At 41.3% G+C, this 27,378-nt stretch overlaps 4 protein-coding genes across 5 annotated transcripts; 2 read left to right on the top strand and 2 right to left on the bottom strand.

The window, feature by feature from the left end:
* The first annotated feature begins 1,495 nt into the window (after positions 1-1,495).
* Positions 1,496-7,031, top strand: fzr1b (fizzy/cell division cycle 20 related 1b). The gene is made up of 14 exons (XM_044367144.1): positions 1,496-1,720; positions 2,071-2,251; positions 2,520-2,621; positions 3,058-3,121; positions 3,238-3,365; positions 3,484-3,566; positions 3,675-3,858; positions 4,015-4,080; positions 4,211-4,313; positions 4,599-4,780; positions 4,943-5,176; positions 6,112-6,216; positions 6,427-6,519; positions 6,834-7,031. The coding sequence occupies exons 2-14, from the start codon at positions 2,174-2,176 to the stop codon at positions 6,873-6,875; spliced, it is 1,464 nt and encodes a 487-aa protein (XP_044223079.1). The 5' UTR covers positions 1,496-1,720; positions 2,071-2,173; the 3' UTR covers positions 6,876-7,031.
* A 774-nt stretch (positions 7,032-7,805) lies between these two features.
* LOC122993194 (importin-13-like) lies at positions 7,806-17,512 on the bottom strand. 2 transcript variants are annotated; one of them, XM_044367142.1, is made up of 22 exons: positions 17,462-17,512; positions 16,536-16,646; positions 15,795-15,920; positions 15,013-15,653; positions 14,758-14,898; positions 14,513-14,654; positions 14,195-14,361; positions 13,877-13,997; positions 13,478-13,625; positions 13,052-13,233; positions 12,933-12,959; positions 12,675-12,809; positions 11,563-11,709; positions 10,585-10,665; positions 10,313-10,450; positions 10,106-10,202; positions 9,959-10,011; positions 9,804-9,870; positions 9,465-9,523; positions 9,268-9,357; positions 8,836-9,017; positions 7,806-7,965 (listed from the first exon to the last, which is right to left on the bottom strand). In XM_044367142.1, exons 2-22 carry the CDS (start codon positions 16,602-16,604, stop codon positions 7,872-7,874), a joined length of 2,907 nt encoding a protein of 968 aa, XP_044223077.1. In that variant the 5' UTR covers positions 16,605-16,646; positions 17,462-17,512; the 3' UTR covers positions 7,806-7,871. The 2 variants fall into 2 exon arrangements, with proteins under 2 accessions (XP_044223077.1, XP_044223076.1); XM_044367141.1 differs by lacking the exon at positions 17,462-17,512 and adding an exon at positions 16,800-16,891.
* On the top strand, positions 17,055-24,099 carry LOC122993196 (mucin-5AC-like). The gene is made up of 5 exons (XM_044367145.1): positions 17,055-17,481; positions 18,368-18,709; positions 20,512-20,814; positions 20,940-21,106; positions 22,200-24,099. Exons 1-5 carry the CDS (start codon positions 17,415-17,417, stop codon positions 22,242-22,244), a joined length of 924 nt encoding a protein of 307 aa, XP_044223080.1. The 5' UTR covers positions 17,055-17,414; the 3' UTR covers positions 22,245-24,099.
* mgst3a (microsomal glutathione S-transferase 3a) lies at positions 23,897-26,090 on the bottom strand. Its single transcript, XM_044367146.1, has 6 exons — positions 25,967-26,090; positions 25,392-25,518; positions 25,138-25,211; positions 24,952-25,009; positions 24,621-24,693; positions 23,897-24,528 (listed from the first exon to the last, which is right to left on the bottom strand). Exons 2-6 carry the CDS (start codon positions 25,506-25,508, stop codon positions 24,386-24,388), a joined length of 465 nt encoding a protein of 154 aa, XP_044223081.1. The 5' UTR covers positions 25,509-25,518; positions 25,967-26,090; the 3' UTR covers positions 23,897-24,385.
* Positions 26,091-27,378: the final 1,288 nt, after the last annotated feature.

Below are 27,378 nucleotides of genomic sequence, written 5' to 3'. Positions count from 1 at the left end.
CCTCCACTCTACCATGTCAGTCGGCCTTGTTAAAAGCCTGGCAATCAGCAGGGCAGCTTTCTTGTCTTTATTTCTCTGTTTTTTTAAGGCTCAGAAAAGAAACCACAACATGAAAGAAGGGTTGACAGAGTGAACCTTTATCTGCCTCGCCATCTGCTAAGTGTGGTCTCTCCAGTGTTATTAGTAGGGGGGTGGAAAATGTAGAAAATGTAGTATCAGTGTGGGCAAATGTAAGATCTTTATTTACTTTGAAGTCACGCTCACACAGGGGCCCTTTAGGCGAGCGTGTGCCATCAAAACTCTCACCCTCTGCTGGACACACAGTCACTGATGACAGCACAGATGGTATAACATAAGAGACATGGTTTTAACAGTTAATTAAAAATATATTTATAGGCGGTTTTGGCATCCTTTGATGATCCATGTGTCCTCATTGTTTGGGGTGCCACAGACCCCAATATGTATGTTTTTTTTTCTTTTCTTCTGACCTTATTAAAACCCAATATGTAGAAAAGTATTGAAGCGGAGGACAAAATATGACAATGGCCATTAAGCATTGTTATTACACCACCTAAGCCAGTAATACATTTTTTATATATGTATTGTGCATGAACAAAAACTGTATATATTCCTTTGGTTTGGAATATATATTCAGAAACAAGCATTAAGCTGGTAAAACAATGTTATATTTGCTTTTTGAACTGCTGAAGATGACACAGAGTCTCTAGTATCCAGAACTGAAAATTATGATAAATAGTCTCATTTAGTTAATACATATTTGTATGTTTTCTAATCAACTAACTATTACCATTTGAAACATCTCTTAAATTCAGAAAACCTCTGCTATCAATCACATTTGAAAAATTGTGCATATAGTATCAATGGTGAGCTCGAAGTGTTTAATGCAAAGTGGGTTAAATCTGACAGTTACTTACTTAATATGCTGGCAAACAGATAATCAAGACATTGCTTAATATGATGCTAGACATAGTATAACTACTAATATTATTAACCAGGCAATTCATTTATTTATGTTATTTAGGAAGAACAACACATGAATTAAACTCAGTGGTCTGGGCTTGGAGTCAGGTAGGGAATTATTGTTGTGTTTTGATGATTTTGTTTGTTTGTTTGTTTGTGTATCAGTCTCTTTATCAGTACATCATGGAATTAGTATATGTCATTTTTTTAAATCTATGATATATGACTCAGGTTGGCTGGATTTTGTTAATTTGGGAGGTAGTAGATATGGTTGATCCATGGTAACTTTAAACGACCAGTTGTTTATTGTCTTCTTAAGCGTCTGAGATGAATTAAATTTTTTTTAAAAAAAGAAGAAAAAGAAAACCTGTTTAAACTCGAGGCGCTAAAAAAACATATTTTTTGCAGTGCAGCAGCGACACTGTGTGGCCAGATGTGGGATAACCTCAGGTCGATTAGACATGCAGGAAGTAGGGGACACCGGCGGGCGTCGCTGTTGAGCGCGTAGTGCGCCGCTTTGACTGCACAGACAGCAGAAGTCAACCAAACTATTTCTGCTACAGCTGATTCGGTCGCCATCTTTTGTCGCGAACATAAACAACAGCGGCGCGTTTGCGTTGGCTTTTACATGTATCGCTGCCGTTTGGAAGGAAGCGACAGTAGTCACCCCGCCGGAGCGCCGAGCTTTTCCACCGAAGATGACAGTTGATTTGTTCCGCTGAGCCGCCGTGTCAGCCGGGTGAGCGAGCAGCAGCAGCAGCGGGGTCGTCAGCTGATGTTACACGGCTTGTAAACGGGTTGTTTTGTGAGCGAGCAGGATGCCATGACAACGGTGCGGCTGTCATTAGCGCACTCCGGGGCTGTTTAGCGATTTGAGCTCGCTATGTGTCTGTCTTTGTGCGGATAATAAACGAGAAATGCAGTGCTAGTGTTTAAACCATGTCACGATAACACCACCTAAATAAAACCAGCTGACATGAGTGCGCCAGGCTTATCAGGCCGTTGTGTTATCCGAGCTAAAAGAGCTGCTAGTGTTTCAGAACACCTGAGTTGCTGCTCTGAATTTTGCTATAACCTGTTTTTCCACAGACATGGGAGTCCTGTGTGGATTTCCTCACCGGGAGGGAGCGGGGGTTTAAAGGGGGCGGGGAGGGCAGCAGAAGGGCCTTGCTGCTCGTCAGCCCCTGCAGAGATGGACCAGGAGTACGAGAGACGTCTGCTGAGGCAAATCAACCACCAGAACCTGCCGACAGAGGCCCGCCTGACCAAGGTGAGATCCAGAGAGGGAAGAGATTTCTGTTTTAATAACTGCTGGTGCATGCACGACTACCCAGATATGATTATTATAACATAGACTGATTGCCTGACTGGAATTAATAATTCTGCTTATCCACACAGTATGGTATGACCAGGGGCCAATCTAGGAATATTAGGTCCCTTGAAAAATATAATCATGGGCCCCATCTATTTTACAATATAATAATAACCTTTTTGGAATTTTAATGTCTTTACTGTCTCTCTCTCTCTGACCGTCCCAGTGTGTAAGTGCTACCTGCAGTCCTGTCAGTGTTAAGTCAGGGGACCGCTTCATTCCCACACGCGCTGGAAGCAACTGGAGCATCAACTTCCACTATGCCAATGTGAGCAGTTTATTTATACTATATCTACTCAGTCAGCTGTTCACTTGACTTGCCACATTGAGGCACAAGAGCACTTAACAGCCCAGCACAGTGGTTCTCAATTTTATTCACCGCAAGGACCCCTAAACTGACACAAATTAGATCACAGACCTCCATTTGATAAGATTTTGTCCCCGGGTCTCCATCTGATAAGATTTTTGCTTTTAGATGTTTTATTACAGTAAGTGTATGAAACCCATGACCAAAATAGTCACACATTGTCATTTTGTTACCTATGTATGGACTTACAGTGAAAATAAATTATTCCCCTTTTTGCCGTGGACCCCTTGAAACCCTCTCAAGGACCCCAGAGGGTCCCTGGATCCCACTTTGAGAACCACTGGACAAGTAATCAAAAGCTGTAGCTATAGTTGACTTACTGTCACTTTCTCTACAGGAGAACTGTCGCTCTCCCAACCAGAACCATAAAGCAAAGGATGCCAGTTCAGATTCAAGCAAAGGTCAGAAATCCGCTGTGGAGGCTAGTTTATTTGAACTTATGCTTTGTATTTTTTTTTTTTTTTAATCTTTGGCCTTAACTCCCAAACATCACCGCTTTCTCTGCCACCACCTCCAGATGCTGTGGCGTATGCTGCCCTGTTGAGGAATGAGTTGCTGGGGGCAGGGATAGAGACCGTGCCAGACCCTCACACGGACGACCGGCGGCATGCAGTCCTCTCTCAAGACTCTCACAGCCTGTTTAGGGTACGAGTCATGAAAAAATGAAAAGTTCACATAACCTGTGTAGTGCTTTCAATTGTTAGAGTGAATCAACGGTATAAATTCTAGCTAAGATTGTGCCGTGTGTGTTCATTCTCTACAGTACACTGTCCACACGAAGAGAGTGCCTTTCGATAGCGATAATGAAGTCTCACCGTACTCCCTTTCTCCACTTAGTAACAAGAGGTATGAAATATCTCTCTTGCTGCACACCGAACAGATTTTGCACTTTAGCTACGCTTCCAGGTAACTGGTTAGTTAACTCTCCTCATTTCTTTTTTGATGTTCCTGTAGTCACAAGCTGCTCCGCTCTCCTCGTAAACCAGCCCGGAAGATCTCCAAGATCCCCTTCAAAGTGCTGGACGCTCCAGAGCTGCAGGATGACTTCTACCTCAACCTGGTAGACTGGTCAGCAGGCAACCTGCTCAGTGTCGGCCTGGGAGCCTGCGTCTACCTGTGGAGTGCCTGCACCAGCCAGGTCAGAGGAAGACTTTGTTGAGTTTGAGTTTTAATGTGTAATTTCTCCCCAGTTGCCAGTCGATGGCTAGAAGGGAAGGAATATAGTCTGAGTGTCTCTGAAAAGTGCTTTTTAGGCTCTTGCTAAATTGTAAATGTCTTTTGTGTGTCATAACAGGTGACAAGGTTATGTGACCTCTCGGTGGACGGGGACTCTGTTACTTCAGTGTGTTGGAACGAGAGGGTGAGTAGCCAGTACTGAATCTACAGCTAATGAATGATAGTGATATAAGAGAAACAATAATGGTTCATAGAAATAGATAACAGTCTGATTGCCCCTGAATTTGATCTGACTTTGGCTCTGGTCCCAACAGGGAAGTCTGGTCGCTGTTGGAACCCACAAGGGGTATGTTCAGATCTGGGACGCAGCAGGAGGGAGGAAGCTGACCAGTCTGGAGGGTCACTCAGCTCGTGTAGGTCAGTCATAGACACAGAAAAGTGAAATCGCACACAGCTGGTTACAATCTGTCTGAGTCTGTCTTTAGGGAAAGACAGAGACATGCACACTAAATGGAAAAAATGAGAATGTTCTAGCAGAGGTTTAAAAAACTTTTGTTTTTCAGAATTTTCAGCTGTTTTTTTTTTTATTTTATTATTTTTTTTACTAAATTTGTTATTATCATATATCAAGAAACACCAAATGGGGTTTTTGATAGTTTCAATGAAATATGAGACCCTCTCCTCTTCCCCTTTGTGCCCAAGGTGCCCTGGCGTGGAATGGGGAGCAGCTGTCGTCGGGAAGTCGGGACAGAGTGATCCTACAGCGGGACGTCAGAACACCTCCTTCTGCTGAGAGGAGGTTACAAGGTCACCGGCAGGAAGTGTGTGGTCTCAAATGGTCCCCCGACCACCAACACCTTGCGTCCGGAGGCAATGACAACAAGGTGAGAGATGAAGAATTTAAATTTGTCCGGTTATTTTGTTAGTGAATAAGATAAAACAAATATCTTCTAGACTATCTAGACTAGCTTTAAAGGACATGAAACACTTGAAGTCAACTTATCCAGCTGTTACTGATCTTACACTAAACATATCTTTCCTGTCAGTTGCTGGTGTGGAACAGCTCCAGCCTGCTCCCCGTGCAGCAGTACAGCGACCACCTGGCAGCAGTCAAGGCCATTGCCTGGTCCCCCCACCAACACGGGCTGCTGGCGTCAGGCGGCGGCACCGCCGACCGCTGCCTGCGCTTCTGGAACACGCTGACGGGCCAGGCGCTGCAGAGCACAGACACCGGCTCCCAGGTCTGCAACCTGGCCTGGTCCAAACATGCCAATGAACTGGTGAGGACACATACACACTCACACATACATGAGCCCCTTACACACATGCAGTGTATCCCTGAAATGTTCAGGAACATTTCCCTGAATCGAGACCTTGTAACATTTAAGGGAAAATGCTGGTACGGTTGTGTTGTGAACGAAAGTAGTAACATTGCAGGGACAAGCATGTAAAGGGTTACATCCGTCTGATGAAAAGCCGCTTTCATATGGAGCGAGCGAACCAATCACAAGGCTTGACGTGTGGGTGACGTACTGCGAGTTGGGAGGTGCTTGGTTTTGCCTCGTGTGTTTTCAACATGGCAGCCGCGTCACAAACTTTCTTATATTGCAGCTAAACAGTAAAATATTTTTATTATGTGAGGTGAGAAATAGACAATGCAGTAACAGAATCTTGATCGATATTTGATTTGTTTTTTGACTTGTTTTACTGCCATCTACTGGACCGTCCCTTGCCCCATCTATTCCAGCATTGTCATGGCATGTGTGAAAAGGCGCAAGACGGAAATGTTCCTGAATGTAGCTGCGTGTGTGAATAGAGAAAATCACTAGCGGTGCCTGAAAGGTTGTCCCAGTAATTTACAGGGAACTATGTGTGAAAGAGACTTTAGTTAATGTATTTGCTGTTCTATAGGGAACTAAATCTTTGTAGCTGCTGTAGATATTGGTCTAGTCTCGCAGTAGATTTAATACATATTTAAATGGTAAGTATACAGTTTTTGTTGACAGTCAGAGCTCTTGATTCATTTTTGAGGCCGTAGTTAGTGGTGGTGTAATATTCCACCCTCATTATATTTGTAAATAGGGACAGACTGAATAGATGGATACAATGATACATGTTTCTCCATAATTTGTTCCTTTGCAAAACTACAGAATTCCAGGATAGAAATGTACATTTTTTCACACTTTTTGAGTTACTCTGCTTTTTTTCCTTTAAGGTGAGCACTCACGGCTACTCTCAGAACCAGATCTTGGTGTGGAAGTATCCGTCACTAACACAGGTGGCCAAGTTGACAGGACACTCCTACAGGGTGCTGTATCTGGTAAGACTACAGGTCAAATCAACAGCCCGTACATGTACAATGCAACTGTTGGCTCAATCCTGCTTTCAGCTTCTAAAATGGAAGAAATAACATATGTTTTCATACATTTATCTCTCAAGAACTTTGAGCTTTTCAAGGATTTTAAATGTCCATCTAGCAATACACATGTACTAACTATCATCCTTCCATGGCTCTGTCCTCCCCTCTCAGGCCGTGTCACCAGATGGGGAGGCCATCGTCACAGGCGCTGGAGATGAGACACTACGGTTTTGGAATGTCTTCAGTAAGACACGTTGCACCAAGGTACACATTTTGTCAATTATAAAGTCACATTTTTTAACTAGTAAATGAAGATCTTAAAGGAACCTCAATGTTTTTCTAAATCTCACCTCTCAGAAAGCACTGAGGGCTCTTTGTCTTGATGAAGCAAAACTATTTCTTTAAAGCTGTTATGTCTATGAGATGTCTAGTTTTTGAATTTCACCTAACAAGAAGTCATTTAAATTTCCTTGAAATGAATGTCCCACTGATATACACCTAAAGGCAAATGTGCATTCAAGGACAGTTTGACATATTTTCATGTATTCATTACATTTGAATCTCCTTGTTTTCCTCAGGAATCAAAGTCAGTGCTGAACCTCTTCACCAGAATACGATAGTGGACGGCCCGGGTCAGGACTGGTTCAGTTTAATAAGCTGTGGTTGAACTGCACAGAGTCACCAACAACACTCACAGACTATCTCCTACACCACTCTCAAGTGCACCGACCACCACTACAACAGTACTTCTCAAATCCTCCTTTTTTTTTTTTTTTTCTACAAAGGATGCAGTCCCAACTCTCAACGACAACTGCCACCCCTCACAGTGATGTCACTGATTAAAAAAAAAAACAACAACAAAAAACGAACAAGCAGTCTACTGTCAGGACATGTCTGCTTAAAAAAAGTTAGTCTTGTTTTCCTTTCTGTTGTGGAAGTGATGAAATTGTTTTATGATATATTAGCAGAAGTATATGTGTACAAGAGTTCTAAGCTATATAATGTAACGACGTCACATTTTTAAAAAGGCTCTCCTTTGTAGCAGAGAGAAGAAGAAGCCTGGCTCGGGTGGGATTGATGGGGGGGGAGGGGGTTTCTATATTTTGATAATGTGTGAATATGATCTACAAACAGTATACAACAGAAGAGAAACAATAAATAAGTGAACACACACACAGTTGCTCATGCAGCTGCAACAAATTGTTTATTAGTGTTTTTTTTTTTTGTTTTTTTTTAAAGTTTCTCTTTTGAATCCATGTACGTCACATCTGGGGATAAAGAAGGGACACTAACTGTTACCATGACACTTATTTTTCGTTCTGCTGCTTTCAAACTGACAATGGTGTTTTATTAAAAAAACATGTTGCACAAAGCCCACTCATGCTAATATTAGCAATTTTCACAGTCCGCTCAGTCTGTGTTTCTGCTTTGGTTCAGTCCAAGTATCATGGTTGTTGAGTCCAGTGTCACCTCCCCATGTGAGCAGTCCTATTTGGCTCCATTTGTCCCTGAAACAGCTTCAGATGGGGGTTTTATTTTGGAGGGGGGGGGGGGGGGGGGGGGTCACTTTTTCCCTGTCTGCAAGGAAAGGTGAGATGCAAAACTAGCAGCTCAGGCTAGTAATCCGAGTATCCAGACCCCTGCAGGCCTCGGCAGAGCAGCGAGAACTCCCTCACAATCTCCTTAACGCGGTGCTTGTTGGTTTGCTCCCTGGGAAGAAACACCAATTTGTGTCACTTCGGCACAAATCTGTCATCCAAGTCAATGATTTGTGATGTATTTTATATCCTATGCTTAAAGTGAGAACACCATCCAATAATATGGAAAACGTTACAGCCATTAAGAGTGGAAATATAAAGGGTGTTAAAAGCTGTGCAGTATTAACATTATTACCGCTAATTATGACATGCATGCTTTTTGTTGATATTTTCTCCATTGATTTGACGCACTTTTACCAACTATGTTTGAAGACAGCAAACGCAGAATTCATAACTTCAAATGCATTAGCTTAACTTCCTTGTTCTTTTCACAGCAATCACAGAAAACATGATTTGCAAAATACTTAATACAAATGCAGCTGACAGTCAGCTCAATATTTCTGGGCTTTTCCCTAATGAAGAGAAATCTGTTTCTGTTGTGTCAGCTCATTCATTGTGAGAATATGTGAGGTACAACATTTTTGACTCTGTACTCAGCAGGAAGCCACATGTAAAGATAGATAAGTAGATACCGGGTTACCTATGACCTAAAATAGAGAAAAAAAGCTGCAGTGCAGTGTTTCAAGCCCAGCCAACAATAACAATATGGGCTCTCTTCCTGAAAGTGTGGCATTTCAAAAAATTACAAGCACTACATAATGTCATGTTTAAGTTGAACTCTGATGAAATCACTGCAGTCGTGACAACATTGAAATTGATGCACTGTGTTTGTTATTTTGATCTTTTGAGTGAGTTTTTCTTTGCAGTATTTTATATTAAGACGTGTGCAGAGTTTTGAGAACACATTTTGGAGACTGCATATGAAAATGAAAACAGTTTTGTGTGTTTGTGTCACCTATTCTCAATATTGGGTTTTTATTACCTTAGAAGCTGCTGACTGAAGGTGTGTTTCTGCTCTGTGGAGACCTGGGCAGAGGGGAACCCTGGCGCCTGGAGTGTTTCTTTGAGCCACTGGGACAGCAGGGCAGGACAGTGTCTGTTTAGACTCAGCAACACTTCAGAGAAGTGCTCTGTCAGACTGCGAGGAGACCCGCCTCCAACTGCCTGAGACAGCAATAAAAACACAGTGTAATACCATCAGTAGACAGTTTGATGACAGTTTTATATTAGACTAAATCTCAGGGATAAAATACATGCACTGGATTTGAACTCTAAGCTGATAATTAGTTTACAAAAGACTGGGTGGGTATTCTCTGAAATGATTTTAATGATGAATCATAATTTCTTTACACATGGGACTGATGATTAAAAAAATCTACTTATCATATTGTGTCTTGTCTAAAGTCTGGTTCACCTGGAGTACAGTCTCTGTCAGGAGCTTCCCGTCACTCTGCAGCACTTCACCTAGAGATGGCATGTCTTTACAACGAGGCAACAGCTCTGTCTGCCAGAGATAAGGCAGAAATCACAAGACTTTATGAGCTGATGAGTTGAAATTAAACACAAATGACGGTATAAAATTAAATCTTGCATGCTTCTGTCTCAACTTACAAAGAACATACTGGCAGCTTTTACTGTGGGTGTCTCTGGAAATTTAAGTGATAGAATCCCTGGATAAAACAAAGAAGAAACAAAAGATTTTTAAATGAGTGCAATTGGCTGTTTATAACAAATTTTCAAGCTAATGGGTAACATTGCATTACACGAAACATGTAGAAGGGATAAAAATCTTAACACACCATGCATTATAATCAGTTTTGACACACTTTTTTTTGGAATTTACTAATCCTCAAAGGGTGGAGACAGTTTAATTCTGGAAATATGTATTAAATATCTGAGTCATATCCGTGGCAATGACACGTATACAGACAAAAATGTATTTATACTCACCACAGTAAAACAGCGCTTTAACATCCAGCTCATCAGACAGGTACAAATCAGGCTTCCTTTTAAGAATCTAACAGTGAAGAACACACAAAATATTGAGGCTAATTACTCTGTGTGATGCAGAAGTGCATAAAGATGGACAAGTGTGTTCAACCAACCTGAGCATGAAGGTGCATAAATGATTCTGCTATATCAGGATGATCCCTTGGACCTGGAAAATAAACACAAAATGAAATGAAGACAAAGCTACTGTGTGTCCAAAAATAAATAAAGTGATATTTATCTGCAGCCGTAAACAATATTACCTTGTTGAAATATGGTGAGTGTAGCAGAAGTCAATACTATAATAAGGCTTTTAATGGAAGACATGTGATGTTCCTCTCCTGCAAATATGAGAACCATCTAAAAAAAAAGAAAGAAAGAATGACATGTGAGCCCAAAGGCATGTTGGAGTCTTCATTACATTTCGAGGGATAATGCTTTTATTCAGGCTCTGATCTGTGGAGGTGTACCTGACGTGCCAGGTCCAGAGCTGAGGCTTGTGGGAAGGCACTATAGATCTGCCCCAGCATCTCACTCAGCTGAGCCACCATGGGCCCAAAATCATGTAGGAGGGTTCGAACTGACTTTTCAAATACCCCACACACTGCCTGGAGGGGGGAAAAGGGAGTAATGTGAGCAGGTGTGAATCACTACACACACACACACACAAATCATACATGCACAGACACACACATAACACCATACACATACATATTTTTGCAAGCAGTAAAAACCCTCCTACCTCGACTACCTCTGAGTCATCGAGCCATTTGCTGAGGACGGTCTGGATCAACGTGAACACTTGCTGTAGCACAACCACAACCTAAAAAATTGAAATACAATTTGGTGTCAGTTGTACATTAATATATACAAACTTAGTGGATTTTATGGGTTTGGACTGACATGCTTGCAATAGATTAATCCCTTCTAAAATAAACCAGCTGCCTCCGTCACTAGTGGATTGATTTCTGAGCCTTTCCAATTTATTCAATCCACAAGGAAGGGGTGCCCATTATCACCAGCCTGATCATTTTGGCGCTAGAGACTCTTGCCTGTGCAATTAGAGTACAGAAATTACCATTCCAGGTCATTAATTCAAAGCTAATTCTTTATCCGGATTATATTATTTTAAGTTAATCAAATTCTACATACATCAAACAAACATCCAGGACTCCTGCAATCAATTTGATAAAATGTAAAAAGATGAACAATCTCTCTGTTATCCTCATGGGGTAGGGAGGAGGGTATTTGTAACCATAAAAAACAGTAGAACACTAGAGACAACAGTGGCCTTCATGTTCCTGATATTTATTTGTATTATCTTTTATATAATGCAAGATATTCATTGTTGTGGCGCTCCAAAGCTATAAATACTACAGGTAGGTAGGAATCGCTGGAATATTTTATGGGCAGAATAATTGATTTAATTACATTTAATATTAATACAAAAAATGTTACTTGTTATCTATGAAGTTGTTTTTTTGCAGAACATATAAACATTTTGCATGCTCAGGGGAAATGATGCACAATGTCAGTTCTGAGGATAAAACCACAAATGACTTAATTATTAAGAAACAGTTGATATAGGATGAGGTTTATTTCCTGGCTCAGTACTGAGGATAAATAATACAGTACATGAGACAGGATTTGTGGCACCTATGAGCATAAGTAAATAATTTCCACAAAGGTATCGTATGTGATCACTACAACATGAACTTACTGGGTTGCGTGTGGTCTGGGAGGGTGTGAGTCTGGGGTTGACTGCTCCCTCTACACCGTCTGCCTGTCTGTTGATGTCCAGAGTAGTAAAGAGACTGGACAGCATCCCCAGGATGTGGATGATGGACTGTTTGTTAGTGGGATCAGGCTGTAGAGAGAGAGAACGTGGAGAGTCTGAAATGAACAGTAGATGTCTTGTGGTGACAGCATCCATAGAAGACAAAGATCAAATGTGAAGGAAATAGAGAGAGCAAGGAGCAATTTTACCGTAGTTATTGTAAAAGTTGTGTCAGTGTTTGCAGATGCAAAAATGCTGCTATAAAAGAAAGTCGCTTGTGTCAGAGACAGTCAACACTTGGCTAAGAGTGTCAGTTAGCTCATTAAAATGTATTTTATCTGCACTCTCATAACTGTGCTCCACATTATCTAGATCTCAAGTGTGCACAATGTGACACGATATTTACAATTGAGGTAGTATTACTTATATTGAGTATACTTTTAATTAATATAGACATTTTGCACAGTATGTATTACATAAATCTTAAAATTGTAACAATTGTTGCTTTGAAAGATAATCCATTATCAATATTTAAATATATTCAATTTTACTTGCAGTATAATTATATTATTATTAAAATTACTATATTGAATTGATTTGTACTGCAATCAACAACCTGAGTATTAGTGACATTTTATTATTCATTTTTTATTAATTTTATTTATTGTAAAATATTTACATTGCGATGTGTGAAATGCGCTAAGAATACATTTAATAACAACTTAACTGGTATTGACTGTTTAGTTATTGTACAGTAAGTGTACTTGAATACCTCTACTCTAATGTTATACTGAACACAGACTACAGACCTTTATTTATATTGATTAAAGCATAATTATTACAATTGAAACAGTGCTGCTTTTTTGTACACTTACTTTATAAGTACAGTGAAGTACTACAAGAGGAATAATACACTTAAAAGTAGTAAAGTTAAATACAATTTTATTTCAAGTATAATATATAGTTTGTACTTGGTCACCACCACCTCTGCTACAGTTATTATTTTACGTTCACTGAGTTTGCTGTCTGAATTGCATGAAGTTCTTTTGATGTACCTCCTGCTGGGCCAGTGTATCCAGCTGCTGGACGTGAGGGGTGATGAGCGAGTGGAGTCTGCCCAGAATCTCCTCTACCGGCAGAGCGGACAGCAGGAAACCCAGAGCCTGCATGAGCCACATGCACTGGCTGCTCTGCACACAGACACACACAAACATACAGTACACATCATAAATGCTGTCCTCAAAGATACAGTTGGTGCACTAATGTTTCCAGGATAAGACGGAACTGTTAAATGTTGAAGGCTGTTTACTCACCTTATGGATTTCTTTAACCAGCACATCCTACAGAAAAAGTGTCAGTAAGTTTACAAAACAATACACACCAGTGTTTAAAATGCACAAAGCACCTTTACAGATAAAGCTGTGTGTCTGACCTGAGACACAGTCAGTATGTCCTGAGCGTAGGGGCCGAGGTCGTGCCGACACTCCCTGCAGATCCTCTTCAGAGTTGATACGCTGGACACAGACAGCTCGGCCTTCACAAGACCCTGGAGCACCATGGGTAAAATGCCACCAAGCATCACTGGGTGGTCTGCCAGCCACTCAGCCAGGGATCCTGGGCAACAGAGGAAAAGCAGAAGGAAGACATGGAAACTTAAATTAAAATGTGTTTGTTACAGTTCAAACACAAAAATGAAAGTCTATTGCTATAAAAGCTAAATTAGTAATAATTTGGTGTAAATTTTGACAGTTTGGTGTTTCAAACTAACTGGCTCCTTTCCCTACCATTATACTTTTAAGTTAAAGTAAAGTAGTAGTAGGAAAGAAATATATAACATAAGTAATTACAAAAAAGTTACCTATTGTGTACATGACAGTGTCGGCCAGCATAACGTTGCTGATGTTGATTCTAGGGATGAGGCCAATAAGACCAGGGATAACATCAGAGTAGTTTACATCTATGGTCTCAGCAATGGACTGGAAGCCAAATAATAAGGCTTCTGTGTCCTTGAAAAGGAGAAAGCATGATATTAGATCATGTGAAGAGGAGGAGGAAACACAATCAGAAGGTGTTAGGCATGCACAGTTCTACAAACTAAGAAAGGAATGGGAAAATTCACATGAGAAAAACAGATTTGCTGTGTAAAAATATTCTGATAGCTTATGTTTATGAAAACAGGTTCATGATCACACATTATAAACACTGTCTGAACATGCATTTAATTTTCACAGTAAGTGTTTTCATGGGATTACATTACCTGCCATACTGCTGACTGTTGGGGGTCCATCAGCTGCCCGCCCAGCCTGTCATAGAGGTTACTGAGCAGCTCTGCCCCCAACATTTCATAGACGTACATCAGAGTGTCAGAGATGTCCACTCTGAAATGCAAAAAATACACATAAACATCTCTGGAAATCAAAACTCAATTTGAATCAACCGTGTGAAAGAACAAGTTAGAGTGGGAGTTAATGGTGTAATAAAGAAACTGTGTGTAGATTTACTTTTTGTTTGTAGTGTGAGTGGACAAAAATCTAGTCAGAGCTCCTTAAAAACCTTCTTTAATTTCCCGTCTTACCTGTAGATTCTAAACTGCTCCTTGTCATCAGAGGACCAGGATGTGTACTCCTCCTGGGAGGGATAGTGGGATTTATGTAGCAACACGTCCACCAGTTGGAAGTAAACTGGCCGGTAGACCTGCAAGTAAACGGCCTGCTTCTCCTCCTCAAATGACAAGATGTCATCCTGAACAGGCAGGAAATAATGAGAGAGGAAACCAGTGATTGCATCTAGATCCATTTTTAGAGAGTTACATAATAACAAATGTCTGACTTACTGAACTGCAAGCAAAAGATATTTCACACAGAAAGTAAAATCATTCCAGCATAATTCATACCTGCAGAGTGTACCAGAAGGTGAGTGTAAGGGAACTGGTGGTCTCACTGACTGGGTAGTGCCCTGGGATACCAGTACAGAACAGAATCATGTTGACCAAGGCCAGATACTCTTGCCAGTGCTCCACCTGTTCCAACAAAACCCTGTCATACGCAAACACAACGATCCAAATTAAGAAATAAAAGCCATATATTGAGGGTGATCGATATAGGTGATAGATGGGGTTGTGTGCGCATCCTTGTGTACCTGGAGTGAGTTTCCCCCATAGCGACGGCAATACGACAGATACCATGTGAGATCTCCATGTCCCTGTCCTGAGCCGCCGTCTTCAGCTGGTCATGGAGACCCAACACCAGAGGCATCAGGTTCACCAGAGCATCGATGTACCTGCACACACATGATTGTGCTACCTCACATGTAATCATATTGATTCACATATGAAAGTTGACTATGAGTCAAGTCAATTCAATTTTATTTATATAAACCCAGTACGTATCTCACCTCTGGCAGTCAGGCTGTGAGATGGCGTTAACTATCGTCTCAACAGCTGTGTCAAACAGCTCTGGGTTGGACAGTGCGGTGAAACAGTCCTGGACCAGCTCCTGGCTCTCCCCCAACGGCACGTCCAGCCCCACCCAGCTGGACAGGCAGCGGAGCACCTTCTCCTTCACCTGGTTCGACGAGTCCTGGCTTTGGAGCAGCTGACGCAGCATGGGACACACCACCGTCCACTCCCCAGCCAGGGCTTCCCTCAGCTGGGCTCGTCGAGCTTGAACCAGCCGGCTGCTCTGGAACTCCTCTGGAAGTACGGTGAGGAGCTCCAGCAGTGCGAGGCAGTGCGCCTGAGGGTCCTGTGTGGCCTCTGCACCAGAGCCGCCTTCAGGTTCAGGTTTCTGTGGCTGGAAGGCTCTCACCATGTCTGCCACCGGCTGGGACCAAGCTTGGGGAATTAAATTAAGAGCCATAGATGCCAGGGCTACACACAGCCTAGTCAGCACCATCTTGGGCCCAGAGGAGAAGTGCAAAATGTGGGAGAGGAGCTGCATCCTCAGGCTCTCGTGCTGGTCTGTGGGGAGGTCGCTCCAGTGACGGGAGATCTTGGTGTGGAGGGTGCTGGCGCCAAAAAACTGAACCTCTGGGAGCTTTAAAGAGATAGATTCACACTGCAGCATGAAGATATTGTAACAGATACTGCAACACCCGCTTTAAACTCAGCACACAGCCTTAGTAGCAGATGAGTGTGCAATAGTATAGATGTTTCAAGCAAGCGCACACAAACAGACCTTGTCAGGGCTGAGCAGGACCCAGCAGAACTGCCATGCCTGTGCAGACGCCTGGGCTTGGGTCAGCCACTTCTGGGCCACATTCTTACGCTCCATGTCTGGGTCAAAGTACAGCTGGTAGAGGGCCTGCAGGAGGAGAGAAGAGCCAAAGCAGAGGGAACACTTCAATAAAAAGTATGGTAATGAATCAAAAATCATTATCAAGTTTAATAATCAATCAATATTCACATATTTCCTATGTATTTGGATTGGGGAGGTATGGTAGTCACAATAAACACGTGCATATGTGTTTTATCTTGTGTGACGGGTACACAAAAGTCATTTTAAATTTAATTGCAGAGCTGCACTTACAACTAACATTAATAATCATGCATGTTAGATGACCAGCTGTTTGAATAGAGTAAAAAAAAATGTGTTGTCATAGCAACTAATCCAAAGCACATGGTGTTAGTTATTATTAGGACAGCATATGCTTATAGCTGGTATCATGTTACAAAAGGTCCAGAGAACCTAATCTCCCTATGTTAGACTACAATTAACAAATGCAGTTTACCTTTATACGCCGCCATTGTTTTACTGTTAGTCAAGTTATTGTATAAAATATGAGATGATGCTGCAACTCTTTTTTTAATACTGAAATCAGCGGCTGTTTTTTGAGTGGAGTAGCAGAAGCTGCATCTGTGGGCCTCATTCAATCTACAGTCATTCAGTGAAGTGGCTGAATATTCACAAGTAACTCACCGACTCCACATTCTCCACGGTTAACTCCAACTCCACCGGGCCGTCTCCCGGATTGGCTGGAGGCTCCATCTGGCTCAACGTGAAGGTCTCTTCCTGTTGCCTCTGGATATCCTTTAGAAATTAAAGGCTGATGGGTAAAAACTAATGACTTAAAACGAGCGTACACTGTCCTCTAAAGCAGGCTGACAGAGGACGCAGCGGGTCATTCAGCTGTCCATACAGTACACGTGTGGGCAGTGCGCTCAGGCATGACGACATACTGACCTCTGTGGGGACTGAAAAGTTGTTGCCTCACATTACCACCAGCAAACACTGACACCTATACACTGTCACCGTTTAATGTCTATAAACCAATCTCAGCACCAAGCCTACATTCATAAAGAACACAGTCAAAGTGCCCACAGCTTGATAGTGTGTGCCACAACGCTCTACAACAGGCGCTCCTGACGCAGACAACTGCGTCTCTGACGCACTGGCATCTGATTGGAGTGCGCCATCAGCCCTCCACAGCTGAGCAACGGTGAGTGCGAACTGATGCTTTTCAGAGGAACAGATGCAGAGATGAGTTACTGTGAAGGAAGAAAAACACGAAGCTGGAAGTGAAAGATGAATTTGCAGTGGGATCTGTGACATTTCTTTGCTCTTCGGAGTAAAGACGCGTGTGTCTCTGCTGCTCCCACCGCCGCCTGCTTGCAGCCAGACATGCTGCCCCACCCCTACTTCTCTTCTGCCCGACTCCCTCAGGATATTTTTAGCGCTGATGATGTGCCCTGTCAAATCACGTAACGGAAACAACCTCAGAACGAAAGAACAGAGCTGCTGTGGAGAGCCCACTCAGTCCAGTTTTCTTGTGATCTCCAGGGGAAAGCCACGAGTGAGATGAAATTTGAAATTAATTTGGTGTTTTGCGTGTTGGTGGTCCTTACCGGCTCATCGCAGACAAGAGGTAGGGTGTGTGTGTGTGTGTGTGTGGAGGGGTGGGGGGTGGGGGGGGTGGGTTGGGTTTGATGTGGATAGACTTGACATCCTGCTGACGTGAATTGGACTCGTTATTGATTCAGCACATGATGCTCTCGAAGGTCTATTGATATAGTGAAAGTTCATGCAGGGTATTTGGTTCATTTTATCAAAATTCAATTATGTTTAGTCCTTTTAGCAACTTAATACAGTCCACTGAGCATCTGTGCAGAATGTTCGACGATAATTCTGCTTTTCTTATCAAAGTGTTGATCGAGGTGAGCATTTCTTTCTCTATGTGTCACTCCTTGACTCATTTTAGTATATTTGTGTCCACCAGCCTCCTATTTATTTATTAGAACTTTTTAGCCACATGAATGCTTCATTTAGACTCATTTTCACGATTAACTTCATTTAATGCAGGACACTGAATGCAAAATTAATAACCCTCAAAAGTGCAATCAGCCCCCATAGTTTAAAATTGAAATTGCAATATGTGTCTGGTTATTATTACTTTATTGGTCAATAAATTTGAGAACTGACAAAAAAAAAAAATGTTGAAAATGAGTAATTTTCCACACAGAAATACCACAAATTATTTGGTTTCAGCTTTTCCAGTGTGACAATTTTCTGATGTTCTTCTCCTTTATGATAGTAAATTTAATATCTTTGGTCAGACAAAACAAGCCATTTCAATTCTGCTCTGGGAAATTGTGAGAGGTAATTTTCTGACATTTTATAGACACAGTGCTTTATAGATTAACTGAAAAAATAATCAGCAGATAAATTGAAAACATCCATAATCATTAGCTGCAGCCCTACACTATTCTTGAAGATAATATGCTTTATAATGATAAAATAAATGTATTTTACAGGTCAGAGCAGTGCTTTGCCTCCTGTCCTCACCCTGGCTGCCTTCCCAAGTCATGCTGACTTCACAGCATCTCCTGACCTGACAGAGAATCCTGGGAACGAGGTCCCACAGCAGACACATAATCCTGCAGCCAGGGATGAAACCTCAGCTGAAACCACAACCATTACCAAGATCGAAGGGACAATCCATTCAGAAACTGCGACAAATGCAGTGCACACGACGCACACGATGTACACAACGCACACAATGCACACATTGGCCCCGAGCTCTGCAGCGGCTCCATCTCAACACGTGAATGTAACAGTTGTCATGACTGCTCAGCCTGGTACCACCTCTCCATCAGGTAATCAAGACAAACCGGCATGCCCTGTTATGCATCCTTTCGAGACCCACTAATAACTGAAAAATAAATGAAGCCCAACATTTACTCCATATTTTTATAACTGTGCATCTATAATTTTCCAGTCCAGTCTATTTACTTTGTCCAGAGTCTTAAAATAAACATCCCACACACTGAAAGCCGCCTGTTTGCAAACACAGACGCTTTCCTCAGAATCAGCTCCAGTGCCAGCAGGAGCGTAGTCTCCCCCCTGACCTCCACGTGATTGGTCTGAGATTGAGAATGTGTGTCGTAACCTGTTTTAAGAGATTTCCTTTTATAGATCAGATAAATATAACCTCATCAGCTGATGCTGTGTTGCCTCTTTGAGCTGCTCGGAAATAACAAACAATATCCAGATTGCACTCTCCTGCCCCCTCTCAAGCTGCTGTCATCACTAGGATATTAGGATGTTGTTGCTAAACTGCCTGTCAGCTCATAGACAATACTTTGCCATTTTCATTTGGCCGTTTTGTCCTCAGGAGCATCCAATGACTGCGTGTCTCTTTCATTCTATCCTGCACACGAACTGCAGAGGTGTAGTCTGACTGGTAATTACACCATGCACATTTACGATGTTTCCCAACCCCCCCTGCACAGCTGTCACCATGAGCTGTCAAACTTGATGTAAACAGCCACACATGTTTAAAGTAAGGTGAGACTGTACCCATGTTGAAAGTGGGAAAAGGCAGTGAAAGGAAGTGTTACCATCTGAACATATAGCACCAGTCAAAAGTTTCGACACAACTTCCCATTTTCTTGATTGGGAAAGTGTGTTCAGACTTTTGACTGGTGCTGTATATTTAATTGATTTATAGAGAAAATAAAAACTTTAATCAAAACAATGAAGCAATGTGGAGCAAGAAAAACGGAAACTCAGTACAACAGTCCTGTAAAAAATACTAGCTTTGTGAAACTTATTTTTAACTGTTGTAACTGGTGCTGCTACTAACAATTATTTTCATGATCAATATAACTGCTGATGATTTTCTTGATTAATCAATTCATTGTTTGGTCTGTAAAAAGTCAGAAAATTGTGGAAAATGCCCATCACAAGTTCCCAGAGCCCTAACTATCATAAACAAGTCAGAAAACAGAAAATATTTACATTTGAGAATTGACTAATTGATTAATAGACTAATTGTTGCAGCTCTAGTGTGTCAGAGTGGTGTTGGTTCATCTGAATATGGCAGTTTTTGAGACTGTAATTTACGTTGTTGATTTGGATTGTATTATTTTTTAAGGTGTTTTTGCTCCTAATGAAGTAAAATGCAGTCCTACATGCATTATAATAAAACACCACCCAAGACTGCCCCTTACAAGTATGTCTAGTCAAGTCAAGTCATTCCAATGTTTGATCAAACAACAAGTCATTCCTTTAATGTCTATTAAGTTATGTGATTTAAGCTGACTCTCCAGTGCCAAAACCAAAATGATGTTCAAGATGGTTTGTGTGGAAGTCTGAAGCTGCCATTGCAAAACTGGAACAGTGACTCACTGCAGCAGTAAACAAAGTGTGATATCCACCACCATGCTGGTTGATCTGATGCATGAAAACAGGTTATTGCCATTGTGGCTACTGCAGGACAGAAGAAGACAAAATCATTTTTGTAAAGAAGCTTTAATGTCTGTGTGAGTGATCCATTTTCATGAGCAGGGTGGTGTACAGTTACCTCTGGCTGCTGTGTGTATGGTTCACTTCCTTTGAAAAATTCTCTGTATTGTTTTGAATTGACACAGCACTGCCCTCACATCCCCACTTTCAGCTGCTCCAAACAGCCTTTCATCCACACCGACCGTACAGAGCACCACCCCTCAACAGCACGTTTCAACCACTGAAGGCAGAGCCTCCCTGACCACAAACCCCCTCACCGCCTTTTCATCTCAGCCAACCCAGGATACAAACTCCACAGCCCACGCCTCCACACAGCCACAGTCTGAAGCACTGACAACAGCCACCGCACAGACAACATCAACCACAGGACGCCCTCTGACCTCAGCTCCAGGCCCGGGCCCTGTTGGACCGACACACCAGGAGGTCCCATCTGAGCTTAATGTTGGAGATGAAGGTAAGGGGATGGGCAGGTGAGGGAGTATGGTTTTAAACAGTAGTCACTCTTAAATTAAATTATGTTGTGTTCAGATTTATAACAGCTTCTTTCCTTTCTTTTGTGTCTGTTTCCGTGTCATGTAGAATTCAAGGGACCCCGCTACCGCTCAAGCTCCCCTCTAGACCCCCTGCTTGCTGGTCTGCTGTCAGTCTTTATTGTCACCACTGCAATCGTCTTTGTCGTCCTCTTCCTCAAGTTCCGCCAGCGGACCAACCACCCGGAGTTCCACCGACTGCAGGATCTACCCATGGTAAGATACACTTCTTTATGCATTACAGGATAGTAAAGTTGTTAAAAATACCCTCCTTGATTTTGTTTCAGTGATTAAAGGGTCAGTTTCTTTTTTACCATTAAGGTCAGTTTACTTGTCATGAGGAGAACTATTCAGCCTGGAAAAACAGTGGTATAATGTCATCAGTGGCTCTCAAGGGAGCTTTATAAAGTCTGAGAAAATAACCTTGATGATGTCATCAGGGTTATCTTGGCTTGGGCTTTTTGACTTAAATGTCTTGACAGAAAGGCTGGGTTACAAACTGACCTTGTGGAATTTGAAACGTGGCCATTTACCAGAAAGCGAGGGTCTGATGAAAGATGCTATCCTGTGTCATTATTGGAAATGTAGGATCCAGTGTTTTTGGAACTTTTTTGGAGCTTGACCTACAGAAAAGATTTTAATTCATCATGTTTTGGCAGCATCAATTTATACCCTTCTTTTTTTATCTGTCTGAGCAAGTTGTCCAACTTTTTTTCCAAGTGCAACACTAAATTTTTGAGTTCCCCTTCGACTGGTGGTTTGAAAGTCAGCTGTGAACTTTTTTTAGATTATCAAACATGACGTATAACTCATTGGGGCACAACTTCTCCATTCTTCTGTCAATGTTTAATCATTCTCAAAGGTCAGCGGCCCAGCTAATTACACATATTACACTATGTCAAATATCAAATGTATTAGTACATACATTACAAGGAGAGATAATCAGAATATACACAAATGTAAAAATAAAAAAGAAATCAATGGCCAGTTCATATGTTTAGTCTCACAACTCCTGATTCTCTATATATCTATATACTATAGGCTACTATAGTATATCTATGGAGCCTCTGGAACCCTGTGAACGTAGGAGCTCTGTGTAAAACCAATCACATAATTCACCTTGATCCATTTTTTTACCTTTGCACTTAACAATTTACCATTTTTTGGTAGACCTAATGTTCTGTTTTTTGGAATTTAGTATTCTGACATGTTTTCCTGAGCTTGGTTATTGTTTTAAAGTTACTGTATATTATACTGAGCTTAATATATGCACTTGGCAGACTCATCTTGTTGTATCCATCTTCTCCAGGATGATTTGATGGAGGACACGCCACTCTCCAGATACACCTACTGATGGAAGCGTTCTGTCACTTCCACTACTCAGAGAACAGAAGCAAAGCAGACACCAAAGGACGACCAGCAAGGATCTGAGTAAAGCCTCTGCCTGGATGCAGCTGCATCTCTGCGGATGAGTTTTCCCCTGTCACTGAGAGATTTGGGTCGGTGATAAAAAATTTATCTGTGGTTCCATGAGAAGGATTCATAAATGGGAGATTTCTGCATAACTTTTTTCCACATTCCCTTTAAACTTCCGGAGATCTTCAGTCTGGTGGGAACCTTTTTGTGTGCTTTCTTTCCTAAGGCGAGTAAATAGTACCTCTGCACCCCTGACTGACTCCTTAAGTATGCACAGCACTTTAATGTGGCATGAATGGCCACAATGCCCCCTAGGGGACATCTGAGGTAATGTGGATCAAGGTTGCATGAAGTCCTCCACTGTAATTAAGAGACAACCTCAGGAATACGATGGTGAGACACAGACAGAGTGAGGAAATTAAGTGCTTCAGGACACATTGGAAAGTTGCCCCAAAACTATTACTATAAGTAATATCATTTAGGATCCCTTAGCTGACCAAATATTAAAGAAGTGCACTTTGAAACCAAACTGCCAGGTTGCACAGGTTGTCTTAAAAATGACATCTAAGGGTCTTACAGAAAATCAACACAAAAATCAGGAGATTTTAAAAATTCAGAAGCCATATTTTTGGAAAAATTGACATGCCGGTTCCCTTGGAGGCCACTCATTCAATTGTACAAATTCAAGTCAGAGTTTTTCAAGTAAGATTTTTTCAAATTGATACATGGGAGATATATAATGTTTCAGCCTTTAATGTGTACTTATAAGTGTTAATCATGTCAAATGCTGGTATAAAAAAACTTGAATTTGGTTAACCTGTTGTTGATGTGTAATTCAGCCGTGCACACTGAAAAGAGACCCTGCTACACGAAACAAACACTTTAATGTGAGTAAACTGTAAGGATAAAACACACTTTTATTGTTAAATGTGTTGTAAAATTCGTATTTATAAAGGATGTATGTGTTTCTGCACAGGTTGTGTCTTTCTAATGCTTTAAGTTTAGGTAATGAGAAGCAGCATCGGGGAGTTCACAAGTTATTGTTAGCTGTATATCTGTATTAGCTGGAGTATCATGCAAATGTGCTAGAACTGAGCTGTTGCATCAGTTTTTACCTGCTGTCATTTCTGAGTTACCCTGCTGTTAAGTGCCAACAGTGATGTATGATAATATGCCATTGAATTGTGGACTATAAGAACTTATTGATAGAAGAATTTCCTGTTTGATAATAAAACAGAAACCACTATATTGCTGGCAGGGTGGGATGCTGGTTCATTACTGCTACAGTATGTGGGTGAGTTCTTTAGCATCATGCTGAGTCATTGTTACCTGTGTGAAGGGGCAGTTTCTTCTGTCAAATATGATTAAGTGCTGTTTGTTTGCGCCCAACAGAAGTAGAAAATTCACCTGTCCAGACAAGAAATGTGGACTTTGAACAATTACACAGTTTAAAGAAAGCCACTCCTTTCATACACATACACACACCCCAATGTTAACAAGGCCGTACATTCATTCAACTCCCAATGATAATAAAACAAGAGATTATTTACAACCCACATTTAATAAAATTAGTATGATCAGTCAAAGTCCTCTTTTTTAGAACCAACACCTTTATTGTCAGTACATGAATCATGTTTTTAAATGACTTGGAAAGGATTTCTAATACAAGAATAAAAAAAGGTCATTATGGAGGGTTTTAGCCCACAACAGCAGTATTTCTGACTAACCATTTCCACTTATTCATGGTTGTACAATATCAGACTTTAACAGCTTAGGAAATGCAAAATGTAGAGTAATTTCTGTCAAAAGTCCATCAAACATAGGCTAATTTCCCTCCAAAAATGTCCTTTCAAAGCATCTTCATTTGTTTATGTGAAAACTACATGATATGAGTAGTCATGTGGTCTATTCATTTATAACTTCAAAATCAGGGTGCAGAACTGGTCAGGTCACCTGACGACATGAATTTCACCTGACTTCAAATGTTAAATTGGTCAAGAGATTAGCACACATTCTGCAAGATATGGTTTATATTGAGTGGCTATGATTAGAATAATGATTGAGTCCTCCTCCTCCTTCTCACTGGCAACATTGCTTGTGACTGAGGAGTCCCATCCGTGGTGTCGTCCAGCCCAACAGGTGACAGCCAAAGTGGGCGGTGGTCAGCATCATCCCAACCAAAGCGATGTTCCCAAATGCTCCCCTCACTCTTTTTTTAGGATCTGATTGGGAATTATGATAATAGCGCCTTAAAATGCTACATCCGTTTATAATGAAAGAGCAGAAAAAAAAGAGCCGTTTAACATTATCTTACCTCCTGTAGCGTACCCATGCGCATAAACCTCTCTGCTTATGATCCATACAGCTCCAAGTCCACTGGTGAGACGCTGTGACAGCAGACACACACACACACACACACACACACACACACACACACACAAAGATAAGCAAAGGCAACACACTCAAACATATCAGGATTTGACATGCAAACTATACATTTCTCCCCAGAATTTCTACATGGTATGGTCACATTACTCTCATTGTGTGCAATAACTGCATTAAGACATGTATTCAACAGCATAATTTGGAAGTATTATTATGGTGCAACAGCAGAGTAGAGCATGACAGTGCAAAATTGAGCTTACAGGACAATGTAAACCACCAACAGCCAGACAGAAAAGGAAGGCAGGGTAGACCTCCAGCCTAGTGAGAGGTGATAACAGCATGTTAACTTAAACCTCCTTTTCCATTGTTATGGTACTTTGAATCATGAGAGCTTAGTGCAAAACATCAGTATGAACAGTGTGAGTTGTAATTCAGCTCATACTTACGTGTTTTGGTGTCCACGCTGGATACAGTTGAAAATGTTTCCATTTTCTGGGTCGTCACTGTACATCTGAGGATACTGCAAGACAAAGACAGTTCATTTGTATAGGTGAGCACCTTTCAACAGCAAAGAAATTTAAAGCATTTTACAAAAGCCAAAAAAAGGCTCCATGTCCAGGCATGAAAGCATGTTAACAAAGTGGAGATGGAGGTGTTTGATCTCCGATAATCTGCTAACTGAGCACCAACAACAGCTCACCTGCACGTTGTACGTCTTGCGGGCTTTGCCAACTTTAACGGCCAGGTGTCCAATCATCAGCATGCTGGCAAAACCAGTTAAGACCACATATCCATATTCTTTGGAAAGCACAACCATCTTGAAAAACCTGTAAGAGGAAAAAAATATCTCATTCTAGTTAGTTTAGATTGTTCTAAATAAAAAGTTATTACACCGTTTTATCATTTTAGCTTTTGACTAACTGTGAAAAGAATAACTACTTTGATTTAGAAAACACATTTGACATTTCCGTTACAGGCAAGAAAGGGGAAGAATTATTTTTCAGGCAAATAATAACACAACAGGCTGCCGTTTTCGTGCATATGAAGACACACAATGCTGGTGCTTGTCAACATCTTAAACTCTATTAAACTTATGATTCATAAATATGTCATAGAGGAGAAATCTGAGGCTGTAAAATGAACAGCGCAGAGCAAGGACGCACTCAAACTGAAAGGTCAAATGAGGATCCCAGCGGCGCCATTATAATGTCAGGTTTACAACTTTAACAGCAAACATGTGAACGTCTCAGCACCCACTGACACATAAGCGTTTACCTTAAGGATGCAGTGTTGCCCTACGATGTCGACAGCTGTAACACACAGCAAGCACACTCAAGTTTCAGACTTATATATCCGCGTGCGTAAAGGCTGACGTAACACAGCGAGGGCGTGGTGACGCACAGACGGTCCTACTGACAGCCCGTCATTAGACGCTGATTTACTCGATAGTTTTTAATAGCTATGTGCTAAATATCAAGGGAACATCCCGGGTTGCATTTACTAATGTAGCACAGTGCTCCACAGCTATAAATCCTCCATTAATCCATTAATCAGCTCCATCATCTAACACGCGCTGTAAACCGCAGACAAACTTAACTGCTAGTGTTATATACGTACGTTACCTAGGTTACCAATGAGAATTAATCAGGAGGGATACATGGGGATTTGATCTCTTACGGTTTTAAGCATTTATTCAAATGACACATTCTGAAAAGTTAAGATGCAAAAACTCAACCCAGACTTTCTGAGAATTTTCAAGAGTCATAAGACAAAAATGTTGAGAACCAGTTGATCTGAAGTAGCTACAGCTTCTCTGCCAAGGAGAAACAATGATTTCTCCTCCAGATAAATATTTCTTCAATGACATAAAAGCTATTGCAAGAAATATTGTTTTTGGAGCACATATGTCACCTCCTCCTCCTCTCTGGTTTCTTGTTGAACCTGAGGTAGATTTATAAATGCTTGAATAGATGCTTAAGAGGAGTTTTCTTATCTAGTAGAGTTAATTATCATCAGATATTGCAGGATATTGCAGATTTGAACTGCTGGGTCTAACAATTGAGGAAGGAATGCACATTTGGGTAGAGACTTGATAATCTAGTGACATCTGGGAACAACCCTTGATCAATGATATGCCAACTGTGTGTCTTTTCTGCCTTGTGACCCCTGCTGATTTGATTTCTGCCCTTGATTTCAGTTATCTGGGAGCCCCCTTTTGATCACAATTCCTTTACCCACAACTGTATTTTCATACAGTCTGATCACCATCCTTGAGCCCATTGTATAACCCTCTGTCCTCTGGGTCAGTCTACTGTCTAAAACCTGCTCTACTAATAAACCACCACCACTTCAGCAAACTTTGAACAAGGACTCGAGTGACTTTCTTCAACACAATCCACTTAACAGAAGGACAGGATTTTCTCTATACTGTATGCGACCAGCGTTTTATCTGATAGTGTCAGTGATTACAGGGAAGTTATAGGCCTTCTTCAGGTTAAGCACAGGTGCAACTATTAAAATTAATGATGACCACATGCAACTTCAGTGTCTCAGTAAGCTGTGCCAGTGAATCAGCATCCACAAAATTGCAGGGCCTCAGAGCCAATGAACCTAAATGAAAGGCAGCAAAAAGTCTGCCCTCTGTTGAGACGACTAACTTGAATTTTCTACCTTTATCACTTATCAGG

The sequence above is a fragment of the Thunnus albacares genome, chromosome 12 (genome assembly GCF_914725855.1).
Source record: "Thunnus albacares chromosome 12, fThuAlb1.1, whole genome shotgun sequence".
Lineage (NCBI taxonomy): Eukaryota > Metazoa > Chordata > Actinopteri > Scombriformes > Scombridae > Thunnus > Thunnus albacares.
The sequence above is the reverse complement of the archived record's forward strand: the minus strand, read 5'-3'. Positions and strand labels throughout refer to the sequence as shown.